Genomic DNA, 26,181 nt, shown 5'->3' with positions numbered 1-26,181 from the left:
TCTTGGAGTACAAATTGCTGTAGAGACATTAACTTTGCCCACCGGGGCTGGATTACAAGTCTTTTGGACTCTCTCTCTCTGCACTACTCCCCATTGAGTGACTGTTGTCTGTTCTAATAAAGCTTTAACTGTTTGCCATCTACTCTGTGTATTCTGTCCTGCCTACGCTCCGTCACACCTGGTATAGATGTTAGTAACTATAGAATATCAAACAATTCGGTTTATTTATTGAAGCTGGAGAGTGCACAGTCAGGCTCACTTCTGCATAGAAACCAGTCAACTTCTAACCCCCGCTTGTTCAATTAAGTTTTGGCAATAATACCTTGAAGCTGATTGGTTTCTGTGCAGAAGTGAGCCTGATTTTGCAATCTCCAGCTTTAGTGAATAAACCCTTGTATATCAGATGATACCTATGCATAAACTTTGGAGTATTAGGCTTAAAGCATGTCTCATTGCCATAAGTGAGGATTGCTCATGTTGTAATCATCTAGGCCAGGCCAAGGCCTAGCAGCCGGACAATCTTATTAAAGAGCAGGAGCTAGAAAAAGAAGAGAGAAAGAAAAGAAAGAAAAAGAGGAGGAATCCCAAGGATTCACAACGCACGACTGCTAGATCAAGAAAAGAGCATTGTCAAACCAAGATGGCTGAGCATGGGCAATCCAGCGTTGTCACACCCAGAGAAATTTCTTATGGGTGTCTGATAGTATGGCTGTTAATTTTTCATTGACCATGCCATTCATATGGTTCTTGGCAGCTTCAAAGCTAAGGATTGGGGCTTTCCATGCTCTTGCAATGGTCAATTTAGTTGCAGTAAAAAGATGTAATGTCAGTTGTCAATCAGGGTGAAGTAATTCTTCAATCGGTTTATAGAGAATGCACCTGCAGTCCGATTACATGCCAAACCGCAAGTGGGGTTCCCAAGATTAGCCACGTGAAGCTGCCCAATTGAAAGCAATGGGAGGCTCCAGCTCCCACAGCTAGTTGTGCCCACTCGTGTGTAATCTCTTATGCAGTGAACACGTGACTAATCAGCTCTGGATGCAGGCAGTCCGCATGCAAGTGGGTGCAATTAGCTGCAGGATTCAGCAGCCTCCCATTGCTTTCAATGGGGCTTCCTCTTGCAGCTAATTGCAGCAACCCCCTCTTGCGTTCTAGCATATAACTGGACTGCAGGTGCATTTGCAATGTGAATGCACTGTAACCGGTTGCGGACCGGCCACTACCTTTTTATTATGGGCAGGTGGCCACTCTGTGCTGGATCATGTACATGTGTAATGTTTGCAACTCAACACCAATTTTGGTCATACTGCAATTTTTTTGTAGTGTCTTTCAATGCACACTGAGGAAGTTGGAGTTCAATTACCCCAGCATTAGTGTCAATGAGTGCAATAATAACCCTCAGCATTTGATGTGTAAATATTTATGTGCATGAGGGGCAACCACTTTTACTTATTTACACAGGCTCTGCTTCCTGCTTACATCCACAAAAAAAAAAAAGAAGCTAAAATGAATGGACATTAATGATCTCAGAATGCAATAAAACTTTATTTTTCCAGAAAACATGCACATACAGGTCACGCCTGGAACTTCCTGCTCTCTACAATTATACCTAACCTATGATTAAATATGTCAGCTCTGCCAAAAATGGCCTGCCTAACTAAACCCAATGAACTATCTAACGTCTCTTGTGACATGAAAGTCTCAAATTGGTGATCATGGGATCTCTTGCAAAGGATCTCAAGAGACAGACATTCAGGAAATGACAGTAAGCTGGTGGCTTAATCAGCTCAGGCTAATGGGTAAAATCTCAGCATTCGTCATGTGATTAACTAATGAAGAGATGCAGAATTACTGTCTTTACAGAGCAGATAGATATTTTTTTATTTTTTCTCATTCAAGCTGAATGTTGTAAATAAGCCCATATATGACAAATTGAGATGCCTCCATTTGGTGAGATTTTTTTTAACAAAGGATAGCTACCAGAAAGAATTACTGCAGGATAAACTTAATGTAACAAATAATTAATTAACTTCATAAAACAGAATAACTTTTCAGAAATCATGGAGATAAAACCAAAGCAGGAGAACGAGGGGTAGAAACTCTTGTTCTGAATTCCACATTCTATGTATTGAATTAAAAATGAGCCCTGAAGGATTGGCAAATTTCACCAGACACAGCTCCGGGGGTCTTAGACAGTTTTTCTTCTGCAGCATTTAGCTCTGCTTTCAGCCTGAAAGACAAGACATATGAGGCAGAAGATGATGGAAATAAATGAGCCCCCTACAGATACAGGGCTATCCAAATACCGATAAACTGTATATACAAACTATTAATGGAACAAAAAATGTGTATAATACATACTTTATGTGTGCAATTATATAGATGATGCAGGGCAGCACTGTGTATTTTGACAAAACACTGAAAAAATATATTGATTGGTGAGGATGGAAGAAGACAATGAAGGCTACAGGTGAAACTCGAAAAATTAGAATATCGTGCAAAAGTTCATTTATTTCAGTAATGCAACTTAAAAGGTGAAACTAATATATGAGATAGACTCATTACATGCAAAGCAAGATCGTTCAAGCTGTGATTTGTCATAATTGTGATGATTATGGCTTACAGCTCATGAAAACCCCAAATCCACAATCTCAGAAAATTAGAATATTGTGAAAAGGTTCAATATTCTCGGCTCAAAGTGTCCCACTCTAATCAGCTAATTAAGCCATAACACCTGCAAATGGTTCCTGAGCCTTTAAATGGTCTCTCAGTTTGGTTCAGTAGGAATCACAATCATGGAAAAGACTGCTGACCTGACAGTTGTGCAGAAAACCATCATTGACACCCTCCATAAGGAGGGAAAGCCTCAAAAGGTAATTGCAAAAGAAGTTGGATGTTCCCAAAGTGCTATATCAAAGCACATTAATAGAAAGTTATGTGGAAGGGAAAAGTGTGGAAGAAAAAGGTGCACAAGCAGCAGGGATGACCACAGCCTGGAGAGGATTGTCAGGAAAAGGCCATTCAAAAGTGTTGGGGACTTTCACAAGGAGTGGACTGAGGCTGGAGTCAGTGCATCAAGAGCCACCACACACAGACGGATCCTGGACATGGGCTTCAAATGTCTTATTCCTCTTGTCAAGCCGCTCCTGAACAACAAACAACGTCAGAAGCGTCTTACCTGGGCTAAAGAAAAACAGACCTGGTCTGTTGCTCAGTGGTTCAAAGTCCTCTTTTCTGATGAGAGCAACTTTTGCATCTCATTTGAAAACCAAGGACCCAGAGTATGGAGGAAGAATGGAGAGGCACACACTGCAAGATGCTTGAAGTCCAGTGTGAAGTTTCCACAGTTTGTGTTGATTTGGGGAGCCATGTCATCTGCTGGTGTTGGTCCACTGTGCTTCATTAAGTCCAGGGTCAATGTAGCCGTCTACCAGGAGATTTTGGAGCACTTCATGCTTCCTTCCGCAGACGAGCTTTATGGGGATGCTGACTTAATTTTCCAGCAGGACTTGGCACCTGCCCACACTGTCAAAATCACCAAAACCTGGTTCAATGACCGTGGGATTACTGTGCTTGATTGGCCAGCAAACTCGCCTGACCTGAACCCCATACAGAATCTATGGGGCACTGCCAAGAGAAAGATGAGAGCCATGAGACCGAACAATGCAGAAGAGCTGAAGGCCGCTATTGAAGCATCCTGATCTTCCATAACACCTCAGCAGTGCCACAGGCTGATAGCTTCCATGGCATGCCGCATTGAGGCAGTAATTGCTGCAAAAGGGGCCCAAACCAAGTACTGAGTACTAGAGATGAGCGAATCGAACATGGCGAAGTGGAATTCGTTTCGAAGATCAGGAAAAATTCGATTCGCGCCGAATCCGAAAATTAGCAAACTTCGGATGCACGAATCGAATTTTCCCAAAAATGGCGGCGACATGTGTGGCGACGGAGCGGGGATCTCTGGGAAGGCGCGCAGACAAGGCGCGCTGACCCATAATGCATTCATTCATGACATGTGATCGCATTAGCCAATCAGCAGCCAGCCAGCCAGCACTGTGTAATGGTGGAGCTATAAATTGCGTTCATCTTAGAATTCTCCATTAGCCTCCGGTCATTCAAGAGAGACAGACCTGTCTGTATTAGGGACAGAGTTAGGGCCACAGAGACTTTAGGGCCACAGAATCGTTACTTAGGGACACAGAATCGTTACTCAGGGACACAGAATCGTTACTCAGGGACACAGAATCGTTACTCAGGGACACAGAATCGTTACTGAGGGACACAGAATCGTTACTGAGGGACACAGAATCGTTACTCAGGGACACAGAATCGTTACTGAGGGACACAGAATCGTTACTCAGGGACACAGAATCGTTACTCAGGGACACAGAATCGTTACTCAGGGACACAGAATCGTTACTGAGGGACACAGAATCGTTACTCAGGGACACAGAATCGTTACTCAGGGACACAGAATCGTTACTGAGGGACACAGAATCGTTACTCAGGGACACAGAATCGTTACTCAGGGACACAGAATCGTTACTGAGGGACACAGAATCGTTACTCAGGGACACAGAATCGTTACTGAGGGACACAGAATCGTTACTGAGGGACACAGAATCGTTACTCAGGGACACAGAATCGTTACTCAGGGACACAGAATCGTTGAATTAAAGAGTATGTCAGACAACACGCAGAGGAGTGGCAGAGGAGGCAATGTTTCAGGAGCGAGCAGACGTGGCAGCAGAGGAAGGGGTCGAGGCAGCACTAGTCGCAGCCAGAGGCCAGTGCTCCCGGTGTCATCCAGCGGTCGTGTCTCCACCGACAACCCTGCCGTCATCGATTGGTTGGCTCGGTCGTCTTCCTCTTCCCAGGTCACCTCTGACACCTACAGCCAACGGTCAGTGGGTATATCAGACACAACCGTTAGTTGGCATGGCCTGGGAGCAAGCCCACTGAAATCACATGTCCTCGACCTGCCCCTGTCCTTTGGTGTTCCCTCACCAAGCGAAGTATCGCATGCTGTGGGCTCAGCCCCACTGTACAGTGAGGAAGAGCTAACAGAGGGCGGTCAGGAACGGGGGGAGAGATCCGCCTCTTCAGCAGCCAGGCGAAGAAGTACTGGCGAGGAGAGTGGCTCGGTAGCTGGTCTAGAGACAGGTCTGTCTCCTGACCCACACGCAGCCGAGGGGGCTAGTAGTGAGGCGGAGACCCTAATTGATGATGATGAGGCTGATCGCACTTGGCAGCCTCGTCGTCATCAGGCTATTGCTTCCGCATCATCAGCAGAAGAGGGTGCCAGCTTGGCAGCGAGCAAAACAGTCGGTGGGTTGCCCAGGAGGCAGCAGGGTCGCAGCAGTGTCAGTGGAGGCAAACGGCCACGGAATAGAGCACCAGCTCCACTGCAGCCTACCACCACGGCCAGTAGTGGTGCCGGTGTGCACGGAGGAAGTAGCAGTCAGCCAGTGAGGAGTAGCGGGGGCAAAGTTTCCTACTCGGCGGTGTGGCAATTTTTCGTCAAGCCGCCCGAGGAAGTAAACGTAGCTGTATGTCGACTATGCGGCCAGAAAGTCAAGCGTGGCCAGGGGGCCCATGTTGGGACTACAGCGTTGCATCAGCATATGCAGCGTCGCCATTCGGTGGCCTGGGAAAACCGTGATAAAGATACGGCGGTTCTGCCTGCCCCAGCCCCCGCTCCATCACCCGCTCCGTTACTTGCTCCGTCACCCGACGTCAATCGCCCTCTATCAGCCAGTCAAGGCTCCAACACCTCTGCTGAGGGGAGTTGTCGCTCGTTGGCATCTTCCGCTCGTTCAGATGCTCCTTCTCCTGCTACTCGTCTTCACGGATTCCGTCAGCAGTCTTTCTTGGAATCCGTTTCCAAGAGACAACAGTTTGCGAGCACGCACCCGACGGTGCAGAAGCTGAACGTCCTCCTGTCCAAGTTGCTGGTGCTGCAGTCCCTCCCTTTCCAAGTGGTGGACTCAGCACCTTTCCGAGAAATGATGGCTTGTGCCGAGCCGCGGTGGAGAGTGCCAAGCCGGCATTTCTTCGCCAAAAAGGCAGTGCCAGCCCTGCATTCACATGTAGAAGAGATGGTGGGCCAGTCTTTGAGCATGTCAGTCTCTGCCAAAGTGCACGGCAGCGCCGACGTGTGGAGCTGTAACTACGGTCAGGGACAGTACATGTCATTTACGGCCCACTGGGTGAACGTGGTGCCGGCACAGCCGCACCAGCAACTTGGACAGGTCACGCCGCTTTTGCCTCCACGTTTGCACGTCCTTGGTCCAGCAAAGATGTCCGCCTCTACCACCTCTTCTTCCGCCGTGTCCTCAGCCGCCACCCCCGTGCCAAGTCCCATTACCCGACCGGCATATCACATGTGCAGGGCGCAACGGTGTCACGCTGTGCTGCACCTGGTATGCCTTGGCGAACGTAGTCACACAGGGGAGGAACTTCTGAGTGTAATGAACAGAGAAATCGACAGATGGCTGTCTCCGCGCAAACTGAAAATCGGAACCATGTTGACCGACAACGGAAAGAACATGGTGTCTGCTCTGCGTCAAGGAAGGTTGTGCCATGCGCCATGCATGGCTCACGTGTTCAATCTGGTTGTCAAGCGGTTCCTAAAATCCACCATCCCACTGCAAGACATCCTTAAAATGTCACGTAAACTTTGCATGCATTTCAGCCATTCCTACACCGCAAAGCACACCCTCCTTGAGCTGCAGCGGCAGAACGGAATTCCACAGCATCGCCTGATCTGCGACGTTGCAACAAGGTGGAATTCAACCCTACATATGTTAGACCGCCTTTACGAACAGCGAAAGGCCATCACCGATTTCCTGATGTTACAAGCGGATAAAGGTACTCCCCTGTGTAACTTAGATGTCAGCCATTGGCAGCTCATGCGTGACACCTGCCACTTGCTCAGGCCCTTTGAGGAGGCCACGCTATTCGTGAGTCGGCAGGACTATGGGATGAACGACGTCATTCCTCTGTTGCACGTCCTGGAACAAATGCTGTTAACAATGGCTGGTCAGGGTGCGGTAGACGTGGCGCACAGATCTCAACGCCACATGACCCCTGTGGGGGCAGGACAGGAAGAAGAGGAGGAGGTAGAGGAGGACATTGGTGCTCAGGAATTATTGAGTGAAATGGGTGGTTTTTCCACTCAGCGGACAGGAGTGGAGGAGCAGGAGCATCTGGTAGAGGAGGAGGAGGAGGAGACAGAGGACCCAGACGCACCGTGGCAGTATGCTGTGGAGATGGAGGCAGGGAGTCCCTCGCATTCCTTGGCACAAATGGCCCATAGCATGCTCGGTTGCTTGCGTAGCGACAGCCGAATAATAACCATCAGACAGAGGGATGACTTTTGGCTGTCCACCTTGTTGGACCCTCGCTACCGTTCAAAAATGGTGGCCTTTTTCACACCTGCTGAGAGGGAGGCCAAAATAACGTACTATAAAAACCACCTATGTAGTCAGTTGGTCTCTGCCTTTCTGCGCCAACGTCCATCCTCAGACACTGTGGGCCGTGTGCGCTCGCGTTCCGCTGCCATGGCAGCAGGGGAGGGGTGGGGTGGTAGGAGCAGTGGCAGCTCCACCAGCAGCAGCTGCCTCAGTCTGCAGTCGATGATGAGTAGCTTTCTTCACCAGCGCAGTGAGGAAACTACAACCAGCCGCAGCAGCATCAGGTGGACCTGGAGCAGGACCTCAAACAACAGGCTTGGGCCTACTTGGACAGCACCCTGCCAACCGAGGTAGACAATCCCCTTGACTACTGGGCAACGAAACTTGACCTTTGGCCCCAACTAGCTGAATTTGCCCTTGAAAGGCTGTCATGCCCGGCCAGTAGCGTGGCATCGGAGCGCGTGTTTAGTGCGGCAGGAGGTATTGTAACTCCGCGGAGGACACGACTGTCCACCCAAAGTGTGGAGAGACTCACGTTTGTGAAAATGAATCAGGCGTGGATTAGTCTGGATTTCAAACCACCAGTTCCTGACACAACTGACTAAATCCGCCATGAATCATGCCCCAAACATGTTATTATTTTTAACATAGGCCTCTGTATGGCCTTCAATTTAAGCTGCTTACGCTTCGCCACTCTGCCATGGGCCCCTGTACCGCCTCCTCTTGCTGCTGCCAGGTCCAGAGTGTGTCATGGGTCCCTCTACGGCCTCCCATTGCTGCTGTCTCCATCGCCACACTCTGCCATGTGCCCCTTTCAGGTCTCCTCACACTGCTGGTGGGTTCCATTTTGTCATAGGGTGCTGGCAGATTACGGGCCTCCCATTGCTGCTGCCAGGCCCGTAATCTGCCATGGGCCCCCGTACCGACTCCTCATGCTGCTGCCATGCCCCTAATCTGTCATGGGCCCCTGTACCGCCTCCTCATGCTGCTGCCAGGTCCAGAGTGTGTCATGGGTCCCTGTACGGCCTCCCATTGCTGCTGTCTCCATCGCCACACTCTGCCATGTGCCACTTTCAGGTCTCCTCACACTGCTGGTGGGTTCCATTTTGTCATAGGGTGCTGGCAGATTACGGGCCTCCCATTGCTGCTGCCAGGCCCGTAATCTGCCATGGGCCCCCGTACCGACTCCTCATGCTGCTGCCAGGCCCGTAATCTGTCATGGGCCCCTGTACCGCCTCCTCATGCTGCTGCCAGGTCCAGAGTGTGTCATGGGTCCCTGTACGGCCTCCCATTGCTCCTGTCTCCATCGCCACACTCTGCCATGTGCCACTTTCAGGTCTCCTCACACTGCTGGTGGGTTCCATTTTTTCATAGGGTGCTGTATGGCCTCCCATTGCTGCTGCCTCCACCGCCACACTGTGGCTCCACACTCTGGTTTTGGCCCCGTGACTGCCCAAATGAGTGAAGTGTGCGGTGATTCTAAGATCGACGGCACTCATCTGCATGTCATACTGACTGACAGTATTATTTCTCTTCCCCAGCAGACTCCAAGGGCATTTAAATTAAAGGTACAGTGTTCTGCACTAATATAAAGGCTCTCTGAAGCCTAGAAACACCCTTTTTATAAGTTAAATTCGCAGCGAATATATTCGACTCGAATCGAATTTATTCCGCAAATTCGCCGAATCAGCCGAATCGAATTTTTGAATAATTCGCTCATCTCTACTGAGTACATATGCATGCTTATACTTTTCAGAGGTCCGATATTGTTCTATGCACAATCCTTGTTTTATTGATTGCATATAATATTCTAATTTTCTGAGATTGTGGATTTGGGGTTTTCATGAGCTGTAAGCCATAATCATCACATTTATGACAAATCACGGCTTGAAGTATCTTGCTTTGCATGTAATGAGTCTATCTCATATATTAGTTTCACCTTTTAAGTTGCATTACTGAAATAAATGAAGTTTTGCACGATATTCTAATTTTTCGAGTTTCACCTGTACATGGGAGCAGATATGATGCTCTTGTACGACTGCTTCTGTTACTACAGTATGGCCATGGGAAGACATGCAGTCAGCCTATGTAAATAGATAGCGGTTAGTGTGAGAGCCTCTCATATTGATCACAGACCCCGAAAGTCTTAGAGAAATAAGGGAAACTGTTCGGTGGTTTAACTTTCCAGCATCTACCAAACACTGAAATATCAGTGTGGCAGGAAGATCTCAATGTTGGAATTTAAGGCCCATAAGAAGCTGGTGTGGACTCAAAGTGAATGCTGCATCAACCCATGGCAAGTAAATATACCCAAAAGCATCTCATATTCTCGTTTGTCCTTAAAGTGTTTGTAAACCCAGGACCCTGCATTCACTACATCTGGTCTCCCACAGTACACAGAACATGGAAATGCAATTATTTCAGTAAATATAAACTGTTAAATACCTTTTCTATCAGCAGTATATAGCAGTCTTGTGACTTCTATCAGTGTTCAGCAGAGCACTGGTTAAAGCTTGTAGGAGGAGTTTTCTTTCTGCTGTAGGAGGATGCAGGACCCTTACCGCTGTCTGGGCAGTGCTGTGTGGCCCTGTGCAGATCATTTGCACTCTCCCAAGAAGAAAAAACCTCTCTAGCAACACCAAACTGAGACTGTGCAGAGTGTTCACACGATATGTCTTATCAGGTGGGGAGGATCAGAGAAGTCAGGATCAAACAACCTTTTTACACAATGCAGAGGATTAATCCCTTAGGTTCCACAGTGAGTATAACAAGCATGCTTTACTGCATATACAGACTGATTTTACTGTTGTGTGTTAGTAACACTTTAAAAGGTTGTTCACTCACTGGTTGTAATTGTCCAGAAGCTCTGACTGACGTGAAGTTACTTTTTCCAGCATGGTCTTGACAAAAGCATGCTCTTCTTCAAACATTTTCCTGTCACATCAAAGTGCAAGAAGACATACAAGACATTATGACTTGGTGTACAGATTTGCCCCAAGTAAGCTTTTCCATTTGGCAACCTGAAGTGTTATAATGGTACCCCCCAGAATGGCACATGCTAACCAGATGCTTGTACTTAGATGTGTTTATGTAAGTAGTTCTGGTGTTACATTTTGGGAAGCTAAAGCAAAATAGACACTGTTCTGTTTGAGATGCATGCCCACTCACATGCAGGATGGTGAAGTAAATGGAGGCTTGTTATAGTACCAGCAAAAAAAAAAAACCTGTAAAAAGTAAAAAACTCTTTAATATTGAAATATGGTCAGTGTGATTACTTACACTACACACGCAGCCTCCTCACTGCGAAGGAACACATTTTCTGGGGTCAGGGTACCTTGTTCTATGAGTCTTGCCTCAGTTTCCACCACTACTTTCAGTTTACGGAGCTTCTCCCTTTCTGTAAGCAAAGTGAGGGAAGAGATTTTGTAAATTTCCTAATCCTACTAAAAAAACTAACACTCCCATCCAGAGTGTTAAAAATATATGACTTTGGAGAAGCATGAAAGTCCTAGGTCTCTATTGTCCAAAATAACAAATGCAAAAATAAGCAGAACCTGCAATGCTCTATTCCTAGGTCATGTGACACATAAGCTCTGTATTGTGGGCACCAGAGTTGTCAGGGATCCTGTCACTGTGCAGCCGTGCGACGGCGACGGATCCCCTCGAGCCGCGGTGGTGCGAGTGTGCAGGCGGGCTATTTAAACCTGCTCAATAGTAAAATCAATGCCTTCTGGTCTACAACGTTCCTGCACATATTCCTGATCCTGATACCTGTATTCTGATTTACCTGACTAAAAAAGAACTCCGCCTGCACCGACCCCGGCTATCCCTGACCATTCGTTTGCCTGCTCCTTTTGTACTTTATCTGCCCGCTTGATACTGACCCGGCTTGTCTCACTCTACTACATTAACCTACCTGCACCTGGCTTGCATCCTGTCGGCTATCATACTTACCTGCCACTGCACCCACGGTTCCGCATCTGGCCTCCATCCGAGTCACCGCCATACCTGCATGCTACTGCATCCACGCACTGGTATCCGGTCCCAATCCGCATCCTGACTGCCGCCATACCTGCTTGCTGCTGCACCTACGTTCCTGCACCCACACCTGGCCTGTGTCCGGATCTCCTGGGTCCCCAGCTACCAGCCGTCAGCTTCAGATTCACACGGCACTCCTGCCACTCCTGGCTCTGCGCCCTCTGTTCCCACTATCAGGGGCTCCGAGCGGGAATTGTAAGAGGACGCCCTCTCTCCACGTCAGGCTCCCCAACCAGGTACGTGACAGTACCAGAAGGCCATGTCGGAGCCTGAGAGAGGGGCCTCTCCTCTGGAAGAAAACTGCCAACACATTGCGGCACTGACAAAAGCCATCAAAGGCCTGCAAGAGGGGTACAACCGCCTGGAGGACCGTTTCCAGGCCCTATCTCCACCAGCATCCGCTGCTAGCACCTCAGTGATACCCCCTCCAACTGCCGCTCCAGGAGCCATGGCAAGTCCCACTGTGATGATGTTGCCCCCTGAACCTAGGGTACCTACGCCCGAGAGATTTTCTGGCGGCCGCCACAAATTCAGGGCCTTCCGGAACGCATGTGCGCTGTATTTTGCGTTGCAACCTCGCACCTTTTCTCTGGAAGCAACCAAAGTGGGATTTGTGATCTTCCTTCTCCAGAGCGAACCACAAGCATGGGCTCACCATTTGATGGAGATGGCAGATGCCAAACTGTCCTCCCTAAATGGTTTCTTTGAAGCTATGGCACAGCTTTAAGATGATCCCCAGCAATCTGCGTCTGCAGAAGCTGCGCTACATTCTCTCCAGCAAGGTCGCAGGGCAGCAGAGGACTATGTAATCGTGTTCCGGCGCTGGAGCGCTGATGCCAGTTGGAATGACGCTGCCCTACGTTATCAATTTCGTTTAGGTCTTGCCGAACCCCTGAAAGATTAGTTAGCTCGAGTTGGAGTACCTAGTACCTTGGAGGAACTTATCAAGCTGACTATTCAAATTGACTGCCAACTCAGGGAACGAAGGCTGGAAAGATCCGCAGGTCAAGATGCCCAATATGGATGCTACCCAGGGTGCCACCTCCAACAAGTATGGCATCAACAAGTTCTGCCACACCCAGTTCTGACGGGTCTGAGCCCATGCAAATCGGATTGCTACAAACCACACTCACTCCGGAAGAACGGCAACACCGCCGACGGGGCAACTTATGCCTCTACTGTGGAGAACTCGGACACTATGTACGAAACTGCCCTGCAAAGTCTCTGACCACCCTGCCTGCTAAAATACCTGCTGTCAACCCTGCTCAGCTCACCATCTCCGTTTTGTTTCAGCTTTTAGGAAGAACTTTGCCAGTAACCGCTATAATTGATTCTAGGGCCTGCAGTTGCTTCATTGACACAACTTTTGTTCAGCAACATCAGATATCCTTAAGGGCCAAAACGCAGAGACTGACAGTATTTCTGGCAGACGGATCCAACATTAAATCCCACTCCCCGTGATAATATCTCCATCTGGTCACAAGGAACTATTATGCCTAGATGTCATTTCATCACCACTATTTCCTGTCATCCTAGGGATTCCATGGTTACAGGCCCATAACCCTGGTGTAAATTGGGTATCCGGAGAAGTGGACTTTAAATCGGCCTACTGCCATGAGCACTGCTTCCCTCATGTTCCTGCTCCGTTCGGGCCCCTGCTGTGCATGGAAAACGATACCAACGCAGGCCAGTTAGTTCCGGCAGCATACCATGACTTCCTAGATGTCTTCAGCAAGCGAGGTGCAGACAGCCTTCCACCTCACAGGCCTTACGATTGCCCGATTGAACTGCTGCCAGGAGCTGAGATTCCCTTTGGTCAGATCTTCCCGCTATCAGAGCATGAGTTGGAAGCATTAAAGGATTACATTGACGATTATCTCAAAAAAGGGGTTCATCCGCCCCTCTACTTCTCCACCTGGGGCAGGAATTTTCTTTGTTGAAAAAAAAGACCATTCCCCCCCGCCCATGTGTGGACTAACGGGAATTAAATAATATTATGGTAAAGAATAGATACCCTCTGCCACTAATCCCAGAACTCTTCCAGAGGCTCAGAGCAGCAACCGCATTCACCAAACTAGACTTAAGAGGGGCCTACATCCTTGTAAGGTTCAGAGAAGGGGACAAGTGGAAAACAGCCTTCCGTACCAGATTTGGGCATTATGAATGTTTAGTTATGCCCTTTGGGCTATGCAATGCTCCAGCAACCTGCCAGCATCTGGTGAATGACTTCAGGGATTTCTTAGATGTGTTCGTGATCGTATATCTCGATGATATTCTGATTTTTTCTGCTTCCATCAAGCTCCACCGGGGTCATGTGCAAAGGGTTTTTGGTCGCCTCCGATTACATGGACTTTATGCTAAACCAGAGAAATGTGAGTTTGAACGCCAGAGCATTCAGTTCCTGGGACTAATTATATCCATGGAAGGCTTCAAGATGGACCCCCCAGAAAGTTTCTGCCATACTAGAATGGCCTGCACCAGCTTATAAGAAAGGAGTTCAGCGCCTTATAGGTTTTGCCATTTTTTATAGAAGATTCATCAGGGGATTCTCGGTCATCATCACACCGATCACTCAACTGACTAAACAGGGAGTCCGATTCCATTGGACACAGGAAGCTCAAGATGCTTTTGAATCTTTAAAGAGTTTTTACATCAGCGCCCATACTAAGCCATCCAGATCCAGTACTACCCTTTTTGGTAGAAGTAGATGCCTCAGAAAGTGCTGTTGGGGCCGTCCTCTCACAGCGAAAGGGTCTAAAACTTTCTCCTCACCCTATTGCTTTCTTTTCCAGGAAATTATCTCTGGCGGAGAGAAATTACGATGTAGGGGACCGGGAATTACTGGCCATCAAATCCGCCTTGGAGGAATGGAGATACCTGTTAGAAGGTGCAGCACATCCCATCCTAATCTACACTGATCATAAAAATCTGGAATACGTGAAGACGGCAAAACGTCTAAAACCCTGACAAGCCAGGTGGGCACTCTTCTTTTCTAGATTCAGCTTCCACATTACCTACAGACCAGGCTCCAAGAATGGCAAACCAGATGCCCTGTCTAGGATGTTTGACGACCCGAAGGATACACCTATCCCTGATACAGTGCTCTCAACAGGTAACCTGATCTTTTCTCACAGATCCAGCAGGCATCTTTTGGGGCTCCTTCTCCTCCAGGAGTAACCCTGTCCTCCAGAGAAGGATTACTATGGCCAGGAGACAGAATTTTTGCACCTGAAGCCACCCGACTGACATTTTTAGGGCTATGTTATTGTCAGGAATGGACTGGCCAGCAATGGTGGGACTCACCTGCCTTTTGATCTGCAGTACCAGGGCTGGCCAGCGGGTGCTCCCAGCAATCAGAGACTCAACTTTGCAGCCAGCTAACACCTGGAACTGATTATGCTGGGGTATTTAAGGGATGGCCAGACCCACAGACTCTGCCTTGGTGTGTGTTTGTCCTGGGCCCTGTATCTGTCCTGCATCCTGTTTCTGTTCCTTTGCTGACCCTCTGTACTACGCTGCTTGCTACCTGTCCTGATCCCTGGCTTGTGACCCTGACCATCCCTCTGCCTGACCCTCTGTACTACGCTGCTTGCTACCTGTTCTGATCCCTGGCTTGTGACCCTGACCATCCCTCTGCTTGACCCTCTGTACTACGCTGCTTGCTACCTGCTGAACCTGGCCTGTGACCCCGACCATTCTCCGCTTGCTCCCCCTGTACCTACCTGCCCAATTGATATTGACCCGGCCTGCCTGACGACGCTTGCTTGTATGTACTGTTATCTGTGGGTGGTTGGTTTGGTTTGTTTGCACTGTATTATGTTTAGTATTGCACTGCGTTTATGTTTGTATTGTTAGTGTTAATAAATTATATTGTTTATCCCATATCTGAAGTCTGCGTTTCCCTGCGTCAGTCACACATCTCTGGTCATACCTGGGAGCCCTGACATTACACCAAGGCCAATCCTGACCAGAAGTGGCTGCACAGGGAAGCCATCTTGGTTTGTTGATGGGAAGGATGGATCTGGATGAGGTTGAGTATTTATCTCTGCTAGTGTTTGATGACAGGGAGTATGCTTATCAAACTCTGAAGGAGTATCCCCGGGATGAACTGCTAGAATGTATACGGCTCGCTCATGTTCTAGTAGATCAGGGCACAGAGTTCTCTGAGGTGCAGCCTTTGATTGAGGTTTGTGCAGAGTTGGTTTCATCTGGTTCCCCCGAATGCAGGGATGAATTTTTGCCACCATTTAGTGCAGACCAGGTAGAGTCCCTGGTGTGGTTATTAGAGGATGATGTGGGTTACTTTCTGGAGCGTTATTCCACATGTTCACCACAGACACTAAGAGTTTGTATAAACGCAGTGCAGTCATTGACCAGACAGGCTTTGTGTAAGCTCAGCTTTGTTCAACCCCTACTGCAGACATGGACAGACTTGTTGCACCCAGCCTCAGTCAGCTTACAAAAACCCAGTCCTGCTTCTAACTCTTCTCCTGTATTCCCAACAGCTCCTCCAGTTACAGCCCAGTATACTTGGCTATCTACCGCATGTCAGTACCCTGTTCCCACTCGCTGCACCTATCCTGCCTTTAACCCTGTAAAAAAGCCCTCTGTAGCAACTGCTCCCTCTCCTGTTCCATCCTCCAGTTCTTCTCTGTCTCCAGCTGCTCCATTCGTTTGCAGACCTGCGTTTACTTGCAGTGCTCCAGTAGTTAAAACCAGAAAAAAGCGAAAATTCTTTCCAACCAATACCATCCTGCCAGTATCCAAACTGGTGAACCTGCCTTCCGTGGTTCAGCCTGAAGCCTCTACTCAGCCTGAATCCTCTACTCGGCCTGATGCCTCTACTCGGCCTGATGCCTCTACTCGGCCTGAAGCCTCTACTCGGCCTGAAGCCTCTACTCGGCCTGAAGCCTCTACTCGGCCGGACGCCGGCATTCAGCCTGATGCCTCTATCCAGCATGATGAACTGATCCAGCCTGATGATCCTATTAGGCCAGTTGACTCGATGCCCGCTGTTGATCCAGATGATCCGGTACCTGATCTGGTGCTCGCTGTCGTGCCAATTGACTCAGAGCCCGCTGTCGTACCTGGTGACTCGGTGCCCACTGCCTTGCCAGATGACGCGGTGCCCGCTGGCGAGCCAAATGACCTGATGCCTGGTGACCCAGTGCCCGCTGTCATACCTGGTGACCCGATGCCCGCTGTCGAGCCAGACGATCCAATGCCTGGTGACCCGGTGCCCACTGCCTTGCCAGATGACGCGGTGCCCGCTGGCAAGCCAAATGACCTGATGCCTGGTGACCCAGTGCCCGCTGTCGAGCCAGACAATCCGGTACCTGATGACCCGGTGCCCACTGTCGTGCCTGTTGATTCGGAGCCCACTGCCTTGCCAGATGACGCGGTGCCCGCTGTTGAGCCAAATGACCTGATGCCTGGTGACCCGATGCCCGCTGTCCAGTCAGACGATTCAATGTCTGACCCAGTGCCCGCGGTCATACCAGTTGACTCGGAGCCCACTGCCTTGCCAGATGATGCGGTGCCCGCGGTCGAGCCAAATGACCTGATGCCGGGTGACCCGATGCCCGCTGTCCAGCCAGACGATCCAATGTCTGACCCAGTGCCAGCGGTCATGCCAGTTGACTCGGAGCCCACTGTCGTGCCAGATGACTCGGCGCCCGCCGCTCCGCCTGAGGGCCCGAGACCTGTCGCTCCACCTGGGGGTCCGGTGCCTGCCGCTCCGCCTGAGGGCCCGAGACCTGTCGCTCCGCCTGGGGGCCCGAGACCTGTCGCTCCGCCTGGGGGTCCGGCGCCCGCCGCTCCGCCTGAGGGCCCGAGACCTGTCGCTCCACCTGGGGGTCCGGCGCCCGCCGCTCCGCCTGAGGGCCCGAGACCTGTCGCTCCACCTGGGGGTCCGGCGCCCGCCGCTCCGCCTGAGGGCCCGAGACCTGTCGCTCCACCTGGGGGTCCGGCGCCCGCCGCTCCGCCTGAGGGCCCGAGAGCTGTCGCTCCGCCTGGGGGCCCGAGACCTGTCGCTCCACCTGGGGGTCCGGCGCCCGCCGCTCCGCCTGAGGGCCCGAGACCTGTCGCTCCACCTGGGGGTCCGGCGCCCACCGCTCCGCCTGGGGGCCCGAGACCTGTCGCTCCGCCTGGGGGCCCGAGACCTGTCGCTCCACCTGGGGGTCCGGCGCCCGCCGCTCCGCCTGAGGGCCCGAGACCTGTCGCTCCGCCTGGGGGCCCGAGACCTGTCACTCCACCTGGGGATCCGGCGCCCGCCGCTCCGCCTGAGGGCCCGAGACCTGTCGCTCCACCTGGGGATCCGGCGCCCGCCGCTCCGCCTGAGGGCCCGAGACCTGTCGCTCCACCTGGGGGTCCGGCGCCCGCCGCTCCGCCTGAGGGCCCGAGACCTGTCGTTCCACCTGGGGGTCCGGCGCCCGCCGCTCCGCCTGAGGGCCCGAGACCTGTCGCGCCACCTGGGGGTCCGGCGCCCGCCGCTCCGCCTGAGGGCCCGAGACCTGTCGCTCCGCCTGGGGGCCCGAGACCTGTCGCACCACCTGGGGGCCCGATGCCTGTCGCACCACCTGGGGGCCCGATGCCTGTCGCCCCGCCTGGGGGCCCGATGTGCCTCTGCCCGGAGTCCAGCCCGATGTGCCTCTGCCCGGAGTCCTGCCCGATGTGCCTCTGCCCGGAGTCCTGCCCGATGTGCCTCTGCCCGGAGTCCTGCCCGATGTGCCTCTGCCCGGAGTCCTGCCCGATGTGCCTCTGCCCGGAGTCCTGCCCGATGTGCCTCTGCCCGGAGTCCTGCCCGATGTGCCTCTGCCCGGAGTCCAGCCCGATGTGCCTCTGCCCGGAGTCCAGCCCGATGTGCCTCTGCCCGGAGTCCAGCCCGATGTGCCTCTGCCCGGAGTCCAGCCCGATGTGCCTCTGCCCGGAGTCCAGCCCGATGTGCCTCTGCCCGGAGTCCAGCCCGATGTGCCTCTGCCCGGAGTCCAGCCCGATGTGCCTCTGCCCGGAGTCCAGCCCGATGTGCCTCTGCCCGGAGTCCAGCCCGATGTGCCTCTGCCCGGAGTCCAGCCCGATGTGCCTCTGCCCGGTGTGCCTCTGCCCGGAGTCCAGCCCGGTGTGCCTCTGCCCGATGTGCTTCTGCCCGGAGTCCAGCCCGATGTGCCTCTGCCCGATGTGCCTCTGCCCGGAGTCCAGCCCGGTGTGCCTCTGCCCGATGTGCTTCTGCCCGGAGTCCAGCCCAATGTGCCTCTGCCCGGTGTCCAGCCCGATGTGCCTCTGCCTGGTGTACCGCTGCCCGGAGTCCTGCCAGGTGTGCCAGTCTTTGATATCCCGCCAGTTACCAGACCCGGGCGGTGGAACATTTTTCCCAGCTAGGACTGTTTGGAGCGTCCTGAGGCCGCTCCTTGAGGGGGGGGTACTGTCAGGAATGGACTGGCCAGCAATGGTGGGACTCACCTGCCTTTTGATCTGCAGTACCAGGGCTGGCCAGCGGGTGCTCCCAGCAATCAGAGACTCAACTTTGCAGCCAGCTAACACCTGGAACTGATTATGCTGGGGTATTTAAGGGATGGCCAGACCCACAGACTCTGCCTTGGTGTGTGTTTGTCCTGGGCCCTGTATCTGTCCTGCATCCTGTTTCTGTTCCTTTGCTGACCCTCTGTACTACGCTGCTTGCTACCTGTCCTGATCCCTGGCTTGTGACCCTGACCATCCCTCTGCCTGACCCTCTGTACTACGCTGCTTGCTACCTGTTCTGATCCCTGGCTTGTGACCCTGACCATCCCTCTGCTTGACCCTCTGTACTACGCTGCTTGCTACCTGCTGAACCTGGCCTGTGACCCCGACCATTCTCCGCTTGCTCCCCCTGTACCTACCTGCCCAATTGATATTGACCCGGCCTGCCTGACGACGCTTGCTTGTATGTACTGTTATCTGTGGGTGGTTGGTTTGGTTTGTTTGCACTGTATTATGTTTAGTATTGCACTGCGTTTATGTTTGTATTGTTAGTGTTAATAAATTATATTGTTTATCCCATATCTGAAGTCTGCGTTTCCCTGCGTCAGTCACACATCTCTGGTCATACCTGGGAGCCCTGACAGTTATGATCATCCGCTGGCGGGACATTTCGGGGTCCACAAGACCCTAGACTTAGTACAGTCTGTTCTGGTGACCTGAGTGGGAGAAGGATTGCAAGGCCTACGTGAACTCCTGTCCCACATGCATCTGGAACAAGAGCAATAAGAGCAAGGCCTGGGGATTATTGAGGCCCCTACCAGTTCCTGACCGTCCTTGGAAGATGATATCGATGGATTTCATTGTAGAGCTGCCTCCATCAGAAGGATATTCAGCTATTTTTGTTATAGTGGATCGGTTTTCCAAGATGACCCACTTCATTGCCATGAAAGGAGTTCCATCTGCAGCGGAAACAGCTCAGGTCTTTATTAAGGAGGTGGTGAGGCTCCATGGTGTTCCAGGGAACATCGTTTCGGATCGAGGGGTGCAGTTCACCTCAAAATTTTGGAGAGCCCTGTGTGAGCAGTTGAGAGTGGGACTCTTGCTCTCTTCTGCCTATCACCCCCATACTAACGGCCAGAGAGAACCAACCAAACCTTGGAGCAATATATTCGATGTTTTACTTCCTTCTCTCAAGATGACTGGGTATCATTTTAACCCTTGGCAGAATTTGCCTACAATAAGTCAAGCCACTCAGCCACAAGACAATCTCCCTTCTTCTCGAACTATGGATTTCACCCTGCATTTATTTCCAATTTAATACCTGAATCAGCGATCCCAGCGGTCCAGGATATCTCTGAATTCCTACAGCAGAATAACAAGATGCTACAGGAAACAATCTGAAAAGCTCAGCTGGATAATAAGAAGTTCTTTGACAGAAAAAGGAAAGGAGATTTGGTCCTGGAACCTGAAGAAGAGGTATGGTTGTCAACAGCCAATCTAAGATTAACCTGTCCCTCAAAGAAGTTAGGCCCTAAATTCGTGGGTCCTTTTCCCGTAAAGAGGAGAATCAATGACGTAGCTCATACTACCAGATTCCCTAAAGATTAATCCGGTATTCCATGTGTCACTACTCAAGACTACACTCTCTAACCCTTTCCCAGGTCGGGAATTGGGGCCACCTGAACCAGTAATCGTCAACGGCGAAGAAGAATATGACGTTGAAACCATTGTTAACTGCAAGAAGAGGAGGAACCAACTCCAATATCTGATTAAATGGAAAGGGTATGGTCCTGAAGATAATTCTTGGGAGCCAGAGTCTAACATCCATGCCAAAGAGTTAAATGATGCATTCAAGCGCAGACATCCAGAGAAGATGGCCCAGTTGGACATCCGGAGGCTGCCCTTAGGGAGGGGGCACTGTCAGGGATCCTGTTGCCGTGCAGCCGTGTGACAGATCCCCTTGAGCCACGGCGGTGCGAGTGTGCAGGCGCAGGAGCGTCCGGCTGCACATGTGCAGTAGCGCGGAAAACTCGCGCATGCGCAGTAAGTGCACACGTCACATCAGGTGGGCTTTTTAAACCTGCTCAATAGTAAAATCAATTCCTTCTGGTCTACAATGTTCCTGCACATATTCCTGATCCTGATACCTGTATTCTGATTTACCTGACTAAGAAAGAACTCCGCCTGCACAAACCCCGGCTATCCCTAACCATTCGTTTGCCTGCTCCTTTTGTACTTTATCTGCCCGCTTGATACTGACCCGGCTTGTCTGACTCTGCTACATTAACCTACCTGCACCTGCACCTGGCTTGCATCCGGTCAGCTATCATACCTGCCGCTGTACCCACGGTTCCGCATCTGGCCTGCATCCGAGTTACCGCCATACCTGCCTGCTACTGCATCCACACACCGGTGTCCGGTCCCAATCCGCATTCTGATTGCCGCCATACCTGCTTGCTGCTGCACCTATGTTCCTGCACCCACACCTGGCCTGTGTCCGGATCTCCTGTGTCCCCAGCTACCAGCTGTCAGCTTCAGATTCACACGGCACTCCTACCACTCCTGGCTCTGCGCCCTCTGTTCCCACTATTAGGGGCTCCGAGCGGGAGTTGTAAGAGGACGCCCTCTCTCCACGTCAGGCTCCCCAACCAGGTACGTGACAAGAGTAGAGTCTTCATACAATTTGATGATGGAAGGCTCTGCAAATGTCAACACCCCAGTGCATGGCTTTGAGTCATGGCAGTTAGATCAGTTTACAAACACGCTGACTCCAAACTATTCTCTCTAATTATTAGAAACAGATGTACATTTTACATTTAGAGCTAAACCAAAGACAAATATACACATATGACAGTTGTAGTTTTGCTACTTTTGTAATTTTTAAAAACAACATAACATAGTTGGAGTTCATCTTTTTATCTTGAGAAAACAACTAGTACTTACCTTCCTGTATAAGTTCATTTTTCTGTTGTTCCAAGCGAGAGATCTCTGCTTCAAGCATCGTCGGATTCTGAAAGAAAATGGGCAAGCTAGCTGTTATGTAGACGGTCTTATAACAACTAAAATATTCAAGATTATGAACACCACAAAGGTAATATCACATCCACTCTCCTTTTCTTGAAGCCAAGGGAACACACAGTCAGCTTTCTCTTTAAACATGAAGACCACTGGTCTTCCACAAAATCCCAATCCTTACATAAAATTCTGCCAGGTTTTTGTGTTTGGTTATGAGATCTTCAAGCTGGTCCTGAAACCGCATCCTAAATAGAACAAGAGAAGAAACAGACATACCAGTGCTACGAAGATCTCACATTAACTATATGTTTAATAACAGTTCCAGGCTAAGACCTATGTGCAGTGAATGTCTGAGAATTAAATGTTGGCTGCCATTGCTAACCCATTCTTCTCTGGTTGTCTGGTTGCCATGTCCATGCTTTTGCTTCAATACCTCCAGAGCTCCGTTAGAGAGATTTTAACTCACTTCCTGTCAATGTTTTACCAAGCAGGAAATAAGAGGAAATCTTCAACAAGGGCACAAATACAAATCTAACAGGGGTTTTAACCTTCCCTATTCAACTACAGAAAACAATTTTTATTTCTTTCTGAATTTCGAGTTGGAGAGCTATCCTCACCTTCTGTCTGGTAAAACATTGTCAGCAATTGCTCTAAATCTTGGTGGCAGTAACAAACAGGAAGGAGTCTAATGTTTTGCTACTCCATCCCAAACTAAAAATCATTTTGGCTTGGCATACACTTTAAAGTGTTACTAAACCCAGGACCCTGCATCCACTATATCTGGTCTCCCACAGTACACAGAACATGGAAGTGCAATTATTTTAGTAAATACCTTTTCTCATCAGCAGTTGGAGTAGTTATGTGACTTCTCTCAGTGTCCAGCAGAGCCCTGGTTAAAGCTTGTAGGAAGAGTTTTCTTTCTGCTCTAGGAAGATGCAGGGCCCTGACTTCTGTCTGAACAGCACTGATTGGCCCTGTGCTGATCACATGCACCCTCCCAAGAAAAAAAAAAAAACTTCTCTAGAAATACACACCAAACTGAACATGTGCAGAGTGACTCCACATGATATGTTTTATTAGGAGATAACAGGGGGACACTGGAAGATCAGAGAAGTCATGATCAAACAGCATTTTCCACAATGCCCCTTAGGTTCCACAGTGAGTATAACAAGCGTGCTTTACTGCATATACAGTACAGACTGATTTTACTGTTGTTGGTTTAGTAACACTTTAATTGAAATCCCCAAGCTTTATCTTGGCTGAGTGGGGGAGCATAAAAAAGAATGAAACGTCACTTATGACATTTCAATAAAGTAAAAATAAAATGGAAAAACAGTATTGTAATGCACGGCACTGCCCCCTGAAGCCCTCCCTGCACAGACACTAGCCCACATAGGAAAAGGAAAACTTTTTCACCTTCCACTCTCACCTCTGTTTTCTCTGCTTTAGCTGTTCTTCCAGAATTTGGGTATTCAGATTGGTGGTCCTCTTTTTATACTCCTCTGATTGTTCCCGTTGCCTGTGCAACAACATTACGGAGGTAGATTCAGTTATAGTGTAAGGGTCCCTTCACACGGGGCGGACCCATTTAGCGGATCCACTTTCACAGCGGGGGATCGCTCCACTGATCCCCGTTGATTAGGCGGATGACAGCTCTGTATCTGCTCCGCTGCCGCAGAGCAGACACAGAGCAGCTCGCTCTGCTCAGTGGGCAGTCGGATGAAAACGGACCGGCTGTCCATTTTCATCCAAACTGATCTGACAGATGGATCCGTCCCTTTTTGGCGGATCGGATGTCGGCGGGTGTAAACGAACACATGTTGGTTTACACCCGCCACTCTATAGAGGCGAATGGAGGTTCCGATCCGGTCCGCCTCAAAAATTGGCAGGCGAACCCAAATCGGAACATTTGTGTGAAAGAGCCCTAATGCTGAAAGACAATCTAAAATTATATCATGAGCACAAAAAAGAGCTGAAAGCGTTACAAAAAAAAAGGTTCAGATTTTTTTTTTTTAAGATAACAAACATGTCATAAATACCTGCTTTATGCAGTGGTTTTGCACAGAGCAGCCCCCGATCATCCTCCTCTTGGGTCCCCCGCTGGAGGTCGTGCTTGCTCTGGGGGCACTTGTGCATACTTGCATAAGACACGCTGAGCGTGGCTCAGTCCAAATCCCCCCCCCCCCCCCCCCCCCACACACACACACACACACACTCCTCCCTCACTGGCTGCGTCTCACAATGTACAATATATGACGGTAAAAAAAACCTTCAGCCTTTTTAACCATTTTAATATAATATTTCCAAATACTACCCAGAGACATGAAAAGTTCACCATTTTCAATATCTTTGAGTGAAGATGTTGACTCTATAAGTGGACCTGGACTCTGCTGGATGGCCCTTGTCTTTGCAAAAAGTTGATAAGCCAAGTAAGAAAATTTGTAGAGCCATCAGATGAATTATAAATGTATGGCTAAAGCTGTCCATACATGGATCCATATTCAGCTGGTTCAGCAGAAACTGGACAAATTTTGATGCGTTTATGGGCACTGTGGTTGTAGACTTCTGTACAAATGCCCTATTGGATTTTCCGCAGTCTAGTGACTGTCCAAATACAATAGTTCAGCACAGCAGAGAGGATCCCCCAACCATATTAACACCCTGGTCACATCGGGTGCGACTTGGAATGCGATTTGCATGCCATGCGACTTGCAAATTGTATGCCAAGTCGCAATTAGAGCAGTCAAATTGGTGCAGTTACGACTTGGTCGGAGCCACACCAATTTCTAAAGTAGTACATGTATTACTTTTGGTGTGATTTGCATAGACATCTGTGTCAGATGTCTGACAAATCGCACCTGAAATCGGCATGTCCCCCGAATTTAAAATCGTGCGACTTCAGTTTAACCCACTGGTTGAACAAAAAAAACTGACTCATCTATGGGCTGCTCAACCACCCTCCGGAGATCACTGGTTCCTTTAGGGCCAGTTCACACCACAAAAACGCACTCCGGATGCATTCCGGATACGTTTTGCTTACAGTTCATACCACACACAGTTCCAATGCAGTTTTCTATGTTCCAGTACGGTTCTGTGCAGAAAAAAAAAAAAACTTCGGTGCCTAAAAATCCCCATAGGTAACGCTTTAAAAGCCTGGTGCTAGAATTATTGCTCTTGCCCTGACGTTTGTGGCGATACATCACATGTGTGGTGTAATTGCCGCTTACATGCAGGCCCGACACGTGCGTTCTCATTCGTGTGTGAGCATACGGGAAGGAGGGCATTTCAAAATGTATTTATTTTATTTTACTGTAACTTACATTTTGTAATCACTTTTATTGCTACTACAAAGGATGAACAACATCCCTTGTGATAGCATGGCCGTGGCAGGTCCCCATTTTTGGAGAGATCTGATGTCTATTAAACCCCTGATCTCTCCTTTGGCCTCCAAAGCATCGTATCAAATTGGCATCGGTTTGATCTAATGCATTTACAAGCTGGTAATTGCTTGTTTCCTTGAGACCGAAACCGGAAGTGACAAATTATGGTTTCTGACGTCACACAGTGGAAGGAACGACATCTGTTCCTCTTACTGTGCCTCAGGAACTGGATACCGCCAGTCCTTGCCAGGCTCCCCAATCGCTTGGGAGAGCCTAGTATAGGTGGTGGCTGAACCCCTTTTGCTGCCTGTAAAAGTAATCCAGCAGCTCTTTAGCTGCTTGGGTTACTTTTAAAATGTGCAGGATCACTGGCTCTAAAAAGTTATATCTCGGTCATCTCTGCAGCTGCAGTGGTTAAAGTGAAGGATATGCAGTCGGACTAGCCTCACATTAAAGAATCAACAGGCAAATTGCTTTTGCCAAAAAAAATCCTTATTTATTAGATCCTTAGTATATTCTACCAATAAAAACAGCACTATCCTTGAGGAACATTCAAGTGGTATTAACCCCAAAAACACAAATGGAATATTTTGCAGTTTACCAATTCTTATATGTGGTGGCTGCACTAGTTTTCTTTTTTCGGCGTTTCCCTTTATTTCACCTGGTGATCCAGCCAGTAACTCACTTCCTCTCTTAGGGTGTCTACATTCAGGATGAATTAATACAGTAGACCCCTTTGGACAACAGCATTACCAGCTTGGGGAGAAGGCAGATTAAGATAGTAACAAATTGAAGCCAAACTCTAACACTTTATAAGACATTACAGCAGTTTTTTTTCCTTTTGGGATAAAGGCTTTGTATAAATGAATGAAAGC

At 49.7% G+C, this 26,181-nt stretch overlaps 1 protein-coding gene across 1 annotated transcript in view; it reads right to left on the bottom strand.

Moving 5' to 3' along the window:
* Window positions 1-1,521: 1,521 nt before the first annotated feature.
* Window positions 1,522-26,181, bottom strand: part of LOC149463675 (synaptonemal complex central element protein 1-like) — a 59,170-nt gene continuing 34,510 nt past the window's right edge. The window contains exons 7-12 of the mRNA XM_089675329.1: window positions 23,356-23,445; window positions 22,108-22,171; window positions 21,855-21,921; window positions 10,695-10,812; window positions 10,260-10,349; window positions 1,522-2,230 (exon numbers count right to left, since the gene is read on the bottom strand). Of these exons, the coding sequence (XP_089531455.1) occupies window positions 2,134-2,230; window positions 10,260-10,349; window positions 10,695-10,812; window positions 21,855-21,921; window positions 22,108-22,171; window positions 23,356-23,445 (526 nt within the window). The 3' untranslated portion in view covers window positions 1,522-2,133. The remainder of the gene's footprint in view (window positions 2,231-10,259; window positions 10,350-10,694; window positions 10,813-21,854; window positions 21,922-22,107; window positions 22,172-23,355; window positions 23,446-26,181) is intronic.

The sequence above is a fragment of the Staurois parvus genome, unplaced genomic scaffold (assembly GCF_062004578.1).
Source record: "Staurois parvus isolate SC_StPar_1 unplaced genomic scaffold, SC_StPar_1.0 ptg000154l, whole genome shotgun sequence".
In the NCBI taxonomy this organism is placed as follows: domain Eukaryota; kingdom Metazoa; phylum Chordata; class Amphibia; order Anura; family Ranidae; genus Staurois; species Staurois parvus.
The sequence above is the reverse complement of the archived record's forward strand: the minus strand, read 5'-3'. Positions and strand labels throughout refer to the sequence as shown.